Raw genomic sequence first — 15466 nt, forward strand, 5'->3', positions numbered from 1 at the left:
GTTGAAACATACGATTATACCTGCTGAAAGAGAACAAATTAATTTTAAGTACAAAAATATCAGTGTAACATGAAGACTGAACTGTTCAAGCACAAATCAAAAGAATACACAGTTATAGTGGAATGCTGTGCATCATTTCAAGCACAAATTTAAAAGAGGAGATGACTAATTTTAATCAAGTCCAGCTTGCTAACTCATAAGTATGGCCCATCCCTGGAAGTGTTCAAGGCCAGCCTTTGAGCAACCTGGTCTAGTGGGAGGTGGCCCTGTCCATGGCAGGGGAGTTGGAACTCAACCTCAAACCATTCTATGATTCTAAGTATGATACACAACTTTCCCTGTCACAAGAATAAGCAGAAAAGACACTAAGGAAAATACGAATGAGTTTCAAGCCAAGATGCACACAAGAACAACCAGAACCACCTCCTTCTAGTCAGCAGCACTGAACAATCTCCAGTTTTATACTCATTTAAAATAATTTATCAGACAAAAGGGCATTCCAAAGCAAAAGAGTGCACTTAAACTCTCAAAGCATTCCCATATTACATCTTTCTTACTACGGCAAATGTGAAAATCAGAAAATACAACTAGAAAATGAGATGTATAAAGTAATTATTCTCTTCTCCCTAATACAGCATAACTTTCTGATATCAGAAAGCTTCCGGCTAGCAAATCCCAAAGGTAAGACAAAATAGTTATGTATAAAGGAGCACACTAGGAAAAACTGAAAAAAATGAAATCATATCTAATCAAGAAAGAAAAAACTGTAAAATGAAGTTTTCCTTTCATGTCCCTATACATAAGGCCATACCCAAAGCATACCCAAATAGAACTCCAATCTTTTATAAACTCCTAAAATAAAGTAACCAGAAAAGAAAAAAAAAAAAACATCTGAAGAAAATGGATTACTTGTATTTAAGCATTCACCTGCATGTTTTGCATATATCATTTTAAATGCCAAAGCAGTAACCTTATTCTTTTCATCCAATGTTTAAAAGTAAAACAGAAGGTATACAGTAGACATAAGGTATCAGAGATATCTAGAAACTGCAGATGTTATTGTCAAGACAGACATGCATTTTTCAAATGACAGTTTTTAATCCACATGTTCTTTTACAGACAAAAACTACAAAGGAATCCACTTTGAATTGGATAGCTGAATTTCTGTTACTGGGGTGTTGGCCAAGTCTCCGTACAACAGGAACAGCATTTCACAGACATGCCACTGAGGTTAAAACTTGACAGCATATCAGCTCTCAAAATTAAGGTACTGAGAGATAAGGGCCCTATAACTGGTGATCTAAACACTCTAGTCTTAGCTTTCACAGACATGAATAGCTGAGAGAACAACTACCAGGACTAGCTGTGATCCTGCCATCATTGAACTCTTACTGGCTGCTGTAAGCCTATAAGGAGAAAAGGCAAGTAATACACTAAGAACACTTCTCTGTTTCCTGTATCCATGAGAAGTTTTTTCCAATTGTGTTATACATAGGGAAGCCAAAATCACATTATCAGGGTTTTAAGCGAGTAAGTTCATACAATAGTCAGATACCCCAGGTCAATTACTGCTGAAAAATCACAAAATAAAGTTTTTCTTTGTTCAGATGGAAAAACAAGGAAACCATTTAGTAATTTAACCCAGGAAAGTTCTGCATATAGACAACTACTTAAGCACTTCTAATGGAACTAGACTTACTGACGTAACAAATTTAAATAGGTAACTGTCAGTTACCTGAAACATTAATTTTTGGTTTTCATTCAGTTTCTAAATTGCATGTAACTTAACCAATGAATAATCAACACAACCTATAGTCAATTTGTATAAATTTCCTCCTGCAAACACTCTCCATAATTACAAAAGACAAACCTTATAATTTGCATTCCAAATACTCATATTACACATACAGTACTTTCAAAGGTTTTAATTTTGCAGCCACACATTTTTTTGAAGAGTACATAAATTACAGCCTTCACACAACAGGTAAGTGCCAGCCATTGGTCATGAACAGACAAGTAAAGATGCAGAACAGTGAAGAATATCTGCTTGTATTACTGTTCTGTGAAAACAGTTTCTGCTGTACCTATACAGTCTGGTCAGCTCAACGGGCAGAGAACATACTGCCTGGGCAGTGTATCCTTTTTTTAGTCACACCAACACAGATGCTCTAATTGATGGATTATCAAACATGGACACTTGATTTTTTTTTTTTATTTTTTAACCTGTACATAGAAGACATATGAGCCACATCATACAAAAAAATATTGGATATATAACTAAAATTTAAGAACTGAGGCACTTCCACATGTCACTTTGTTTTAAATAACAAAAGATACCTGTCTTTTTCAATTATTCTAGCAGTCCACAAAATTTTTATCCAGCACTTTTACCTGTTCCTTGATGTCTTGTAACTGTTGCTGCAGCTTCTGTACATCCGCATTGACATTGGTGTTGTCTTTGTCCTTCTGCAAAACTGGAATGTTTCCACTTGCTGTGATTTAGAGAAAATAAAGACATGTGATTATGAAACGGGAATAATTATTTCCAGTGTACTAACTACAGTTCTTCAATTATCTGAAATAATGTTAGTCAAACATATTTGATAATCTAATTAAATTCACTGCAATGTCACTGCAGCTCAATTTATAAGGAACTTCGAGTTTAGTGGCAAAACTTCTTTGACAAATATTTCCTCAATAATGATGCTCAAAATGCCTGTAGCCCCTTAATGTTGTCAGAGGTCTTATTTGTCAGTGAAGTACCTGCAGTAAATTTTTTTTGCACATATAAAAAATAAAGTCAAATCCTTTCACACTGAAAAGACTTTATCTACACAGCTGATTCTATTTGGTGTTCAAAACTGCTCCAGCATCTTGGAAGAAGCTCGCTCAAAATTTGAACAAGTTCAGATTAATATTCCTGTATTTGACAGATACAGGAAGCAATGTTACTATAAGAAATAGAAAAATTAAGAAGTTATTTCAAATGACAAATTTTAAATTTCCCATGTGAATATTAAAAACTTGATTTTAAGGATTAGTCTTATATTTATCTACTTAGGAACAGTATTACTAGAATGACCTAATACTCCAATTCAGGTAAACTCAGTTCAAACACTGCATACCACACATACACACAAAAAGTAAATACAAATAATGCATAGAAATTATTCAGAGAAGTCACAAGGAGCTTAAAAAGTAGTCAAAGCAGGAAATGTAAAACTGAACAACCTGTCATGAAAGTTGCTAGTACCTAGATGCAAATTATTTACCATTCCTTTATCAGTCAGAGTGTTCCAGAAGTAAAAAAACCCAAACATTTATTTGCACAACTACAGACAGTCTTCAGCTTTTGCTTCACAGGACATTAGTGAGTGGCCAAGAAGCCATATATGCTTCAGCTTCTACTCTGGATGCTGAAAGTAATCCTGACTGCTACTGGAAGCATCACATCTGCTACTACCAATGTAGCAAGTACAAACGGCAAATGCATACCTGGCTTAATACTGTTTTTATTAAACTTTTCTTTAAAAAGGAGCTGAAAGATTTAGGTCATTTAAAAGAATGACGAATGAGAAGCTGATGGGGGAATGTGAAAGAGTATGGTATTGGAATCACTCACAAATATCATCAGTGGTATCTTCTGTACCTTTCCCTCCACAGCACATTATGAAAGGCACTCTTCGTTCAACCACTGCCCGACACTGTACACATTTCTTCATCAAGCTTGCACAATCTGAGAGAGGACAGAAAAATAAATTCTGAATCCTGCTATATCATTTTTCCTCTTCCTATCCATAAACCTGTTCACAGTAACTATATAGCAATACCATAATAGATGCTTAAAATACAAATAACTACTTGTGTTCATCTTCACATCATTTTCTGCAAATCACATCTATGAACAATGACTTGTTTGGGATTCACAGTAAATCTACTCTGTTTATGTTCTTTTAACATATTTCAAGTAAGCAGGTTCCTCTTCCTCCAAACAGATGTCTATTCCACAAGAAATACAGAAGTTACAAGAGTAAAATCACACACATTTGAGAGCAGAACTTCCAAGAATGTCTTGACTTCCTGCTTTTCCCCTTAGAAGAAAGGATCACACTTACTGTTCTAATACTCCAGGGGCAAACAGGTGTGGTTCCTTATCCTTAAAAGAGTAAACCTGTATTTTTTGATATAATCCCAGAAAAGAGGCTGTAATTTTTCTACAAAAGGCAAAGTATTATGTCTCAAATGCTGAAGGTTACTGTGAATCAGTAGAGCGGGTCCTGTATACTACACAAATTTGAAGATTCTCATCCTGCTTGAACAAGACTTCTTTCCAGATTATTTTCTGGACAGAAATCATCTACATCTGTTAAACCTTTTGGTGTCCTTGTTACAACTTAGACTTGGTGATGTGCACTGCACTGCTGAAATCCTTCACGACAGCTATCAATCTTTTTGCTGTCCTCTTCCTTGGAAACTAATCAAAAAAACTTCTCTCGTCATCTTCCAGCTGCAGACAGTGAAAGAGGCCAGATCAGGACAACTGTGAAGTCAGTGATTCAATGTCAGGTCTCTCAGCCAGAACAGAGGAAGAAACCAGAAAACTTTAGTGATGCCAAGTAAGCAGTTACGAATGGGGATGATTACCTTCCCTCTTATGAAGATCGTCAGCAACAAGGACAGCTCTTCTCTAGGCAAATGACCCTTCAATAAAGCCCTGAAATGTCTAGTGACAAGGTGATGGTTGCATTCCCATCCACATATTCTCAAACCCCCAAAAATTCTGGAGATCTCTTATGTCTTTTTTCGCTACATGAGATAAATTAAAGTGAATCGTAACTGGTGCTCTTTGCAAAGATACATTATGTGTCTTTTAGAGAAAAATACAGCCCTTGTGCAAATCTGTAGATAATTAATGAAGCATATTAAATATTTACAGTATTCTTTTAAAACACTATTTGCCCATCTGAAAGCCAAAAAAAGCTGCATCAAAGCAATAAAATTAATTCTAATTACTTCAGAAGTTTTAACACTATACAGCAGGCTTCTATAATCTAAGCAAGCCTATTTACAGTTAAATAATTCAGATGGAAGAGCACTTGCTTTCAGAATTTTTGAACATCTCCAGTTTGTCCTCCAATTATTTCATTACCAGCATGCCAAATAATGCCAAAATTCTGGCTATCACACCAGACTATCAAGTAAATGGGACCTGAAGTCAGATTACTAATAAGCTTTTAGCAATCTGATTAAAAATGTTCTGTTCCAAGATCACTTGAAAAAAATAAACTTTTGTCAAGTTTACTTACTCTCACAGGCACACATATGACCACAAGGCTGGAAAAGCACTGCTGCCTTTTTGTCTGAACATACTACACATTCTTCAATCTGTAAAGAACAATAAACACACATATGAGAAAAGTTTATCTCCTGCTCTCAACATTAATTTGTTTTCACACTCTTTGGCAAAGCACGTGGACTTTAAGCAGCTCTTTCTCGTGTTATTTTAACTAGTTCAGAACCTCAAAATGCAACTTAATGAGTTATCACACTGAATTCTAAGAACAGATATTTGCTGGCAGTATTTATATGTTCAGTACACTGAGAGTACAGTACACAAAGAGAAGCAGCTAAGACATTTTTTCTTTTTTTTTTTTCCCCTCCTTCTTTGTTCCACCATGTATACTTAAACTGGGGCTGCTCAGCCTGGGGGAGAGAAAGACCTTATTGCTGCCTTTCAGGACTTAAAGAGGACTTATATAAAAGCTGGGAATGAACTTTTTAGGAGGGCCTGTTGCAATAGGAGAAGGGGTAATGATTTTTAAATAAAAAAGGCTTGATTTGGACTAGATATAAGGAAAAAATATTTTACAATGAGGGCGGTGAAACACTGGTGCAGGTTGCCCAGAGGGGTGGTAGATGCCCCATCCCTGGAAACATTCAAGGTCAGGTTGGATGGGGCTCCGAGCAACATGATCTAGTTGAAGATGTCCCTGCTCATTGCAGGGGTGTTGGACTAGATGACTTTCTACGATTCTATGAAATTCACTTACAAGAGACTTTTATGGTAACTTGTTTTAATATTCTGGGTTAGGGTTTCTCAAGCCCTTTAATGTGATAAACTTCATATATAGTGTTACCAGAGACACCACATACCACTCCGTTCATACTGGCCTAGACCAAGTCTTCCACTTCACAGAACTGTCACCTAGGTTCATTCATTTCTTAGCCTTGCAGATATTACCGGAAGTTTTTATATAGAAGAGTATAAAAGAAGTATTGAACAGATACAATCTAATTTAGCAAAATAAATCAAAGGAAGGTTATCCACAAAGGTTAGCTTTCACTTAGGAAAGCTGATTTCCATAGATTAGCTTCTTTAGATGGATGAGTGGAAGTAGAAGCATTACTTTGCTGCTCTGAATCACCCAGTGGCAGAACATTTTCACTGGCTATAAATAAAGTTGAGAGAAAAAGAGCTCACATTATGTTAACATTTGGTCTTTGCAAATATGCATGGCAGAGTACTGAACAGTGTACGTAGTAAAAATAAGAGAGTGAACAGTAAAAACAGTAATCTACTCTGAGAGAGAAAAAAAAATACCACAGAAGAGGACTAGTCAAATCTGTTTGAAAAACATAAGAAGAATCAAGGGAGTTTTCTACAGATCAGGAAACCTGTGTGTGGAAAATGAGACTTTTTTTGGTTTTGTTTTTATACAGCCAAAAAGCAAGAAAAGGATAAAACTTGGTGATTCTGGGAAATTCAAACAGAAAAGCCACGGGGTTGCACCCATATAGTCACGAGTACTTGGGAGCAACCACTTGAGAAACTTACATCCCCAAAATAGGGCACAACCTGGTTGATACTCTGAAGGAGAAAGACAGCACAATGAAAGTCATGATGCCCAAGAAAGAGAAGGTGAAAGCTTAAAGTAATTATTAACTTCAAAAACAAGCACATATTAACTAACTCAGTTTACAAGAAAATCATCAGTCCAAGCAGCTATAAGGAATAAAAGAACTCAGAAGAACTGAATATTACTGAAGGAAATTATACTTTAGGAAAATCAGCAATTTACCTTAACACGGAAAAAAAAAAAAAATATAAGGGGCATGGTGGGATAAATCTATTTAAATTAAGCATCCTCAGGTGACTATTATGAACCCTGAGGACCTGAACAATAAAGACATTGCAAGGTGAGGCAAGAATGAAGGGCAGATAGGACATGAACACGGGCAAACAGAAAAGAGTAACATATAATGTAAGGACAAGATACCATTACAATGCAAAATTAATTCTATCCATTGAGACACCTGTAAGGCAAAATACCATTTAAAATACGCTACACTTCTCCTTGACCTCTTTTTTTTTTTCTTACTTTTCCACTGAAAACAGGAAGAGAATCAACAAACTTTGGAAGTTTTTACCTTTGTCCTAGACTGAACTTGTTCTTTACAGATGAGGCATTTTTTCACCCGTGGTGAGCACAGAGAACACGTGGCAATGTGTCCGCATGGGCCAAACAAAGTATCTCTCTTCATGTCCGAACACACCATACATTCCTCTAAGGTTTCAGAATCATTGTTGATCATAGATGGACTTCGGGAACCAACCTGACCACTACAAAGAAACCTTGCAGTCAAACTTAATTTTAAAAGATTTTAAAAATTATTAATTTAAAATACACATCAATTTGCTGTATCTATATATTCCTATGCATTCAGGCATCAGTGTATCATCATAAAGCAATCTGAACTGCATTTTCCCAAATGTATAGTTGACACCAGAGTGCAAGGTCACATGCTCAGATAAGACATTGTACAGAAACAAGCCACACAAGTTAGAATAGTGTCTCATGAAGGTAAAAAAAACCCACCTTCCCTCCCATCCTAAGAGCTGACATACCCTGTAGATTCAGAACTGCACAGCTTAACACCTTAATCTGGAATATACTTCCAATACTTGGCAAATGACAGGCCTGTAAAGGAACCCCCAAACTCCCGCAGCGAGTTCAGCTCGGATCTTCGTCCGACGCTGCGGCTCGCCCAGCAGAGGGAGCGCGTGTTGAACCTAACCAGCTCATCCCTACGGCCCTCGCAAGCCCATAAAAGGTGGCGAGAAAGAACCGCCGCAGTGATGAGGCCAAGACAGATGGACACAGGAACAGAAAGACTCTGAAGAAAATAAGCACCTTACACACCAGGGCAGCATCAACAAAACCAGTCTCTCTTCGTGACATTTTGAAAGTAATTTTGGACTTCCATATAGGAATTAAGGACGAGAATCATGTAAGCCACCGGCAGTAGCACTATTAGGACGAGTAGCATGCTGAAACTTCTTATACTGTGTGCACTTGATAACATGACATTTCACTGACATCATAATTCCTAGAGAAGTGCTTCTGAGCCATCAGACCTACCCCCTCCTCCTCTTTTTACAGAATGATACAATCATCAGGTTAACAGGTACTCAGGAAGTCACCTGCTCAAAGCAGTGTCAACACTGAATTCATACCAGGTTATACTGCGCTTTGTCCGTTCCAGTCTTCAAAATTTGCATGGACAAGGATTTGACAATCTCCCTGGCCAAACTGTCGCAATGCTTAGTTATTCTTTCAGTGATTTCTGCCCCCCACAGCTTTTCTGGGATGGTCTGGAATTCCACCTGCGCATTACCACCTTTCCCATTCTCCTCCCATATTTAACATGTATGAAAGTCCTGTAAGACCTGTGCGAGTTTCAACTAACATATTTGTAAATAGAACTCAATGTACCATAGAAAATAAAGTAGTAATTAAAAGTCAAGAAAAAGCTTGTATGTTTTAACACCATTACTCAAAAAGGCACACTGTTTTAAATACATCATTTAATCTATAAAAAGCAGAGATGTGGAAACTGCATTTTATGACTATACAAACCTGACTTTTTCTTTGTGACATTTAGCCAGTGCTTTGCAGAGACTGGGATCAGGGCAGAGATCGAGAGGAGACTGACCCTTCTTATTACGAATGCTGAGGTCAGCTCCGTTGGCTGCCAGGAAGCAGGCAATAGATGCTGCACTCTTCTTCTCTGCTCCCTGAGTGCCAAGTCCCATTATTAACTGAAAGAAAACAAATACGTAAGCAACTTGAGAGATTAAACAGTTAGGAATAGTCTGGCTAAAGAAAAACTACTTGACATGCACACATGCACATACACACAAACATATGTATAAATCTGTAAGCCCAAGAGAGCATCTCTAGAACTAAAATAGAAACAATCGTTGCTTAATTTTGAGTCAGCTATATTCAACTCTCCTTTAAGGAACTAAAATTCAGCAAGGAATAGTTCAGCTATTGAAGCATTCAATCTCCTGCACACCTACACTCACTTGTGAAGTGGCCATTCTTCTACATAAGCACTGTAAAGGGGGAAGTCCCACTGCGTATATTCAGAACACACTCAAAGTATACCGGAAGTGCCGAGTTCAGAAAAAGTGCTGAAACATTCGGTCTGAAAACATAGTTGGGCAGAGAAATGAAAACACACTTACTTTTAGTCTACTGAGAAAGCACCTGCCCAAGAAAGACTTGATTTCAGTTGCCTTCTCAGCCTGGAAGGATTTGAACTCACATACCTGTCCTCCTGCCCTAACCACATAATGCCCCTTTGCCCTTTTATAACTATTACTGTGTTTCTGTATTAGTACACCTATTGTGCACGATTCACAGGGCCAGCTAGAAAAATTAAGAGATAAGGCTCCCTTGCCATTGCCCAGCAAAGAGAGGATTCACCTACTTGGAGCATTCTGGGCCTGTTCCCAACATATTTTTGTATTAAAGCTTGATCAGTTAAAACGCCTAAGTATAATGCAGACTACATATAACGTGAAACTGCTGGCACCATTAAGAATCCTTCAGTAAACTACAGTAGCCTAAATTCAAAGGAACAGCTTTGGCACAGCTGGGACAGCTCCAATTCAAGGAGTTTTAAATGCTGAATTCCAGAAGTATAAAGACTTTGACACTAGGACAGAGGCAGGATTTTGTTTGTACCTCTTTCCCATTAATTGATCTAAGTGCCCAACTTGGCTAATGTACATCTTTTATGCCACTTCCAGTTTGTATAACCTATCCCTAGGGCTGGTCTTCCAAAAGCTGAGTGTCAAGTATGACTCCTCTAAATTAAGTCATTTTGGCTGGATTAAAAACTATTTTGTATTTGAAGAACTAGATGTGCTATTTCAGACCCAACAGCATACAGGAATAAATTTGAAATACCAGAAACTTGTCACCGCAGCCCTAAAGTTTGCGTATCTTGAAGTCTGAACTATGAAGAAAATGGTTTTCAAAACCCCTCTCTCTAGTTATTCCCCCCATCCCCCAGAGGTGACTTGCGAAAAAAAAAAAAAAAGGCTTGGGTTGGGTCCATGTCTTGCAGCACATGGAGTATGTATTAGAAACCTTTACACTGCCTTAATAACTGCAAGATTATCCTTTTCATCATCTAGTCAGTCAGTGTCCTAGGGAAGCATTTTTTTTAAACTTCAGTCTGTATGGGCTTTTTTTTGTAGTTAGGAGTTTTTATATCAGTAAATATTACTGAGGTGCTACAAGACTCTTGAAGGTCACCTCATGAATTCACAGATACAGTCCTGCAATTCTTCCTAATGAACAATAACAGTACAGCTTGAAAGACTTCATACCATGAAAGCCAGTAAGTTATGCAGAGAAATTGTTTTGTGGTGATCAGATCACAGAGTTTGACCATTTTTCTGCACCTCAATTACAGCATTGGCTGAAGTGAGGCGGAGTTATTATCTAGCTGCAGCCCAGGTACCTTAGACCATATCAGTAACCCAGCCAAGGTAGCACAACACCCAGTGAAAGCTGATTTGCTCTGGGGCTGGCAGAGTAGACATTTTTTGAAGGTACGTCTACACTGAACAATTTGCTGTAGTCCTTTCTTATTTGCTGGGACAAGAGTTCTCTTGCCATCCACACTTGCACCTTATGGGCTCTAAGCTGTTTCTGAACCAAACAGCTATTGTGTCTCCAAGAGGAAAATCAAACACAGATCATTTGCTTCACTTGGTGCAGATGATATACACTACACCAAGACTGGCTCCTCCACCTGGAAGAGTCATCAACATCATTCAAGAAAATCTTGAGTCCTAAAATGCCTCTGTGTGCATTGGGAATACAACACTTATTTAGAATAAAAAGCACCCTAGACCAAGGAACACTACATCTGTAAGAAAGCAACTGAAATTGACTTTTTTTGTGGTAGTGGGGACTGGACTTCAGAAAATTTCTCCTCCTCCCAGCAATGTGCTGGATGAAAAACTTCAAAATTATTTAAAAAAAATGGAGTTCATCGCTCACAGCACTTGAACATAGGAACATTTTTTAGATTGATACCTAAAACGTGTAGGGCTTCGTGTACTATTGAGGTTGTTCACTACATGTTTTAAATAGTCTATTAAAAAACACCTGAAGAAACCTGACAAAAATTGTTGTAGTTATGACAACTGCTTAATGTTGACATTCGGAAGGAACTACTAAAAATCAACGCTAAAGAACTCATTCCATATATTCCACTCATGAAATAAGTTCACAGTATCAGTAAAAAGTTTCATATTTTAAGCCGCACTCAAAGCAAAAAGCAACAAATGGTAAAATTTCAATGAGGGTGCTGTCTAACCAACTTCATCAAATATGAAAAACATCTAAAAGTCCTGCAAGTGAAATTTTTGCTCTTTTTTAGTTTATTCAACTGAAAAACAATAAAAATATCATTATTTGTTGAAGTACTATACTACAAAGATGCACTCTACAGAGCTCAGTAGGTTGGTGTCCTCAGGACAGTAGTCCAAAGTTAATTAAAATTTAGTCAAGAAAAAAAATTAGCTCCAAAATGCTAAAGATTTGTGTATCAGATTTGCTATCACATAGACTAAGGGAACCTGACATGTTTTCCCAATCTTTAAAGGAATTAATAAAAATTAATCCAAAAAATACAGATTCCATCAATTTAATCCATCATATTCATCAAAAGAAAGCCTTAATGTTTCCCAAAGTTATTAATCCTATTTATCTTCTATTATCCATCACCCTTATTTACAATCCTACACAAGACAAATTACAAATGTGTCCTTGGATAGCTTTAAAGGCCCAGACGCCTGCACATATTTTAGCAGCCTAGATCCTGCCTTTTTTTGGTATATGATTTTGGGCCAAAGGTGGCTTAGTATTAAAACTGTTTACTGGTAAAATTTGGTTTATAGCGTTTTTACATTACCTTTATTTAAATGAAGGTACCTAGGTACAAGTATGGTTCTCACTATTTTCCACAAAACAACATTTTCAAGATAGTCTGATCTGCCAATCATCAGAAAGAGTTTTCAGGTATATTTTAGCCAGGCTTTACTCCATCTTTTACATTTCAACCACGTCTTGTTGCTGCCACATAGAATTAAAATAAGCAAGTTCTCTTGCTTCTCTGAGGGCACATATCTTCTCCATACCACTTAAACCTCCCAAATTGGTTAGTTAGGCAAAAATTTTCTCTGCAGCTAAACTAAGCGCAAAAAAATGAGCAATAGTTTCATCAAACTAATATAGAAGGTACTTGTTGATTGTGATTTTTTTTTTTAAACATTAAAACATTTTTAGGTGATCAGAGATACAACCATGCAGGGATTTTGTTTGTTTGTTTGTTGTGGTATCTTCCCTTCTGCCCTTTCTTAAATTATTTTAATTGAAATAAACCAGAAGTGTAATTTTTTTTTTTTTAAACAGGGATAAATCTGAAATGAAAATAGAAGAAAAACTTAATTCTTTGAAACACAATCCCCCAAAACTAAAATTTAAAAAGGCAGGAGAAAAAAATCCCCCCTTCTTGTGTTAAAAAGCTCAAAACGCACAGCAACTCTACTTTCACTGTGAATGCCACTAATAAAGTGGGCAACAGAAAAACCTATTTATGAAACATTGAATCAAGGAAAGAGTATCTGCCATTCATTCATTTCACAATTAAATACATGCACACAAAGTATTTTAGCCACCTCTCACAGAGTCCATTTCAGATCATGGAAACAACTGCGCTGTAATTGCTTTCCTCCTCTCACTTGAGAGGACACAAGCATTTTCTTACATATGCCAGTCATATTTAAAATCTTTTTTCATAGCTTATTCCAGTGTATTTCAGTGAGACTAAGTAACCAGACTGAAAAACATTTGTTGTACAGTGGAATTACTGTTTTGAGCAAAGGCTTTTGAATGAAGTTGGTGGGGTTTATTTTGAATGAAACGCAAAAAAACTTACCGCTCACAGTTAAAATTAGAAAAAAAAAATATTACAACACTGGTAACTATATGATTCAGCAAATCTGACCCACTGTTATGTTGCGCATCTTTAATATTTAAAGAAAAAAAAATGGTTTTTGTTTTTCTCAGTCCAATCATTCCAGAATTTTATTTCTTTTTAGCCTATCAGCAAAACTATAAACCTCATCTTGTACATGGGGTTCACACAGCTTTTTGGGTGTGAGCATTTCTTTTTCAATAAAATATTTTGACCTTTATTACCTGGAGTTTCTTAGACTATTTCTTTACTAGACTATTTCTTTACTAGAGCACAATTCCTGAAATGAATTCTGTCAGAAACCTACATAACGATAAACATACAAAGCACAAGAATGCCTTGTTCTAACAGAATAAACTTTCAGAAGGTAATAGAAGCAGCTAAACAACTAAAGCTACAAAAAAACATGCAAGACGCTGAAGCACAGAAAACAATTTTAGTCTTATTCTGTACTGTAATACTGTTTATTTCTTAAAAAGCTACTTTTGATTTTTTTGGCAGCCATACACATTCACTAAGGAAAATAGATTTGTGAAAATATTTTGAACTAAATAAGCCTATTTTTCTTTAACAAAGATAATGACTACATGTGAAAAGTCCCATACAACAATATAATTTCTGCCTACTCTGCAGTTTAACGCAGGATGTCTACGTGAACTTATGCTGCCAAAAACCAGTTCAACAGTACAGAACTAGACAAAAAGACAAACGTACAAGAAAAAAAAAAGGAATAAATAAATGCATTTTATTTACTGTGTTCTTTGATGGCTCCCAAGCAGTATCTACCTTGCCCACATCTTGCATGTCTTGGAGTTGGCGGAGCTGTGACAGGGTGTGGTGTCTCAGGGCTTCATGCAGGGGAGTATCCCCATCTTTATCCTGAATATCCAGCTTAGCACCTGCACGGACTAAGAGCTGAAAAGAGAGAGAACCCAATTTAAAACTCATGAAAAGGCTATTTATGCCTTTTAACAAGAAATTTCAGGAAACTATGGTTTAGGATGCTTTAGGAGGTCCAAAAGGGTATCCTTTTATCTTGCTGCAATTCACATACTTGGAGTTAAACCCTCAACCAAAGCATTTATCTCTTTCAAATATCAAGCGTATTTCAGCAGAAGCCTAATGCTTGCCTGTGCTCTGAGGGAGCACTACAAGAGATGCTATTTTAGAGGACTCTTTCTACTGTCCAAAACCTTTAATTCTTACAAGATAGCCTACAAACAAACAATGTAACATATTACAGCAACATATCAGAAACAGAACAAGTGGGCAATACTTTAGATATGTATATAATCTTTACTATTAGGTTTCAATGACCTCAAAAATCACCACTTTCACACCATGCTAAACTTTACAACTTAATTTACAGTATCCTCCCATTAGCAAAGTAGTTAAGCATGTACTTCGGTTTACCCTTATTCAGCAGAAGACATAAAAAACCAATGACACTATTAAATACCATCTCAGAACGCTTCGGAAAGCAATGAACTGTAGGACTCATCTTTAAGGCTAATTTTAGACACACACTTTCCAGGTCACATGACATGAATACAAGGATAAGGCTGCACAGGCCCTCCGATTCATACTGCCTTTGCATACAGCCCTCCCATACTTTGATGCATGCACCAGAACTTTCATAAATATGCTGTTAAACAAAACAAAATCAACACGGGCTGGACAAATAACAATTGCCCCTAAAAATTAAACCCCGTCACTGTTGCTATTCAGAAACCTGTAGATAGCAGCTGAGGTTTTAACTTTAGTTTTGAGCTTCTGCCACTCTGCAAAATTTGGATTAGCAGCCATGACAAAAGGCACAGCCTGGAAACAGGAACACATGAAGGGGGATCTCCCTCTTCAGAACCTGCACGCTTGCAAGGATCTCAGCCTCTCAGAACCCAAGAATGTCAAGACTCTAGAAAAAGCTAAAAAGAAAATAGTTTAAAAGGAATTCAGAACTTGATTTTCAAGGAAATATCTCCCTGTAATCGGCTGCAGCTTACCATTTTCCCCAACCTTTCCTTCCACAAGCGAAACCAAGAAAACCAGCTAAGAGTTGCAACAGTCTCCCACCAACTTCTCACACTCTCTAAATGGATTTACTCTAGCCCAATTTTTTATT

General features: G+C 36.9%; 1 protein-coding gene across 1 annotated transcript in view; it reads right to left on the bottom strand.

Moving 5' to 3' along the window:
• The window catches only part of MIB1 (MIB E3 ubiquitin protein ligase 1), a 76605-nt gene that overhangs the window by 4532 nt on the left and 56607 nt on the right, over positions 1 to 15466 (bottom strand). The window contains exons 15-20 of the mRNA XM_074146128.1: positions 14098 to 14259; positions 8919 to 9100; positions 7429 to 7621; positions 5307 to 5385; positions 3623 to 3736; positions 2392 to 2492 (exon numbers count right to left, since the gene is read on the bottom strand). Of these exons, the coding sequence (XP_074002229.1) occupies positions 2392 to 2492; positions 3623 to 3736; positions 5307 to 5385; positions 7429 to 7621; positions 8919 to 9100; positions 14098 to 14259 (831 nt within the window). The remainder of the gene's footprint in view (positions 1 to 2391; positions 2493 to 3622; positions 3737 to 5306; positions 5386 to 7428; positions 7622 to 8918; positions 9101 to 14097; positions 14260 to 15466) is intronic.

Source organism: Numenius arquata, chromosome 4 (genome assembly GCF_964106895.1).
Source record: "Numenius arquata chromosome 4, bNumArq3.hap1.1, whole genome shotgun sequence".
Taxonomy (NCBI): Eukaryota; Metazoa; Chordata; class Aves; order Charadriiformes; family Scolopacidae; genus Numenius; species Numenius arquata.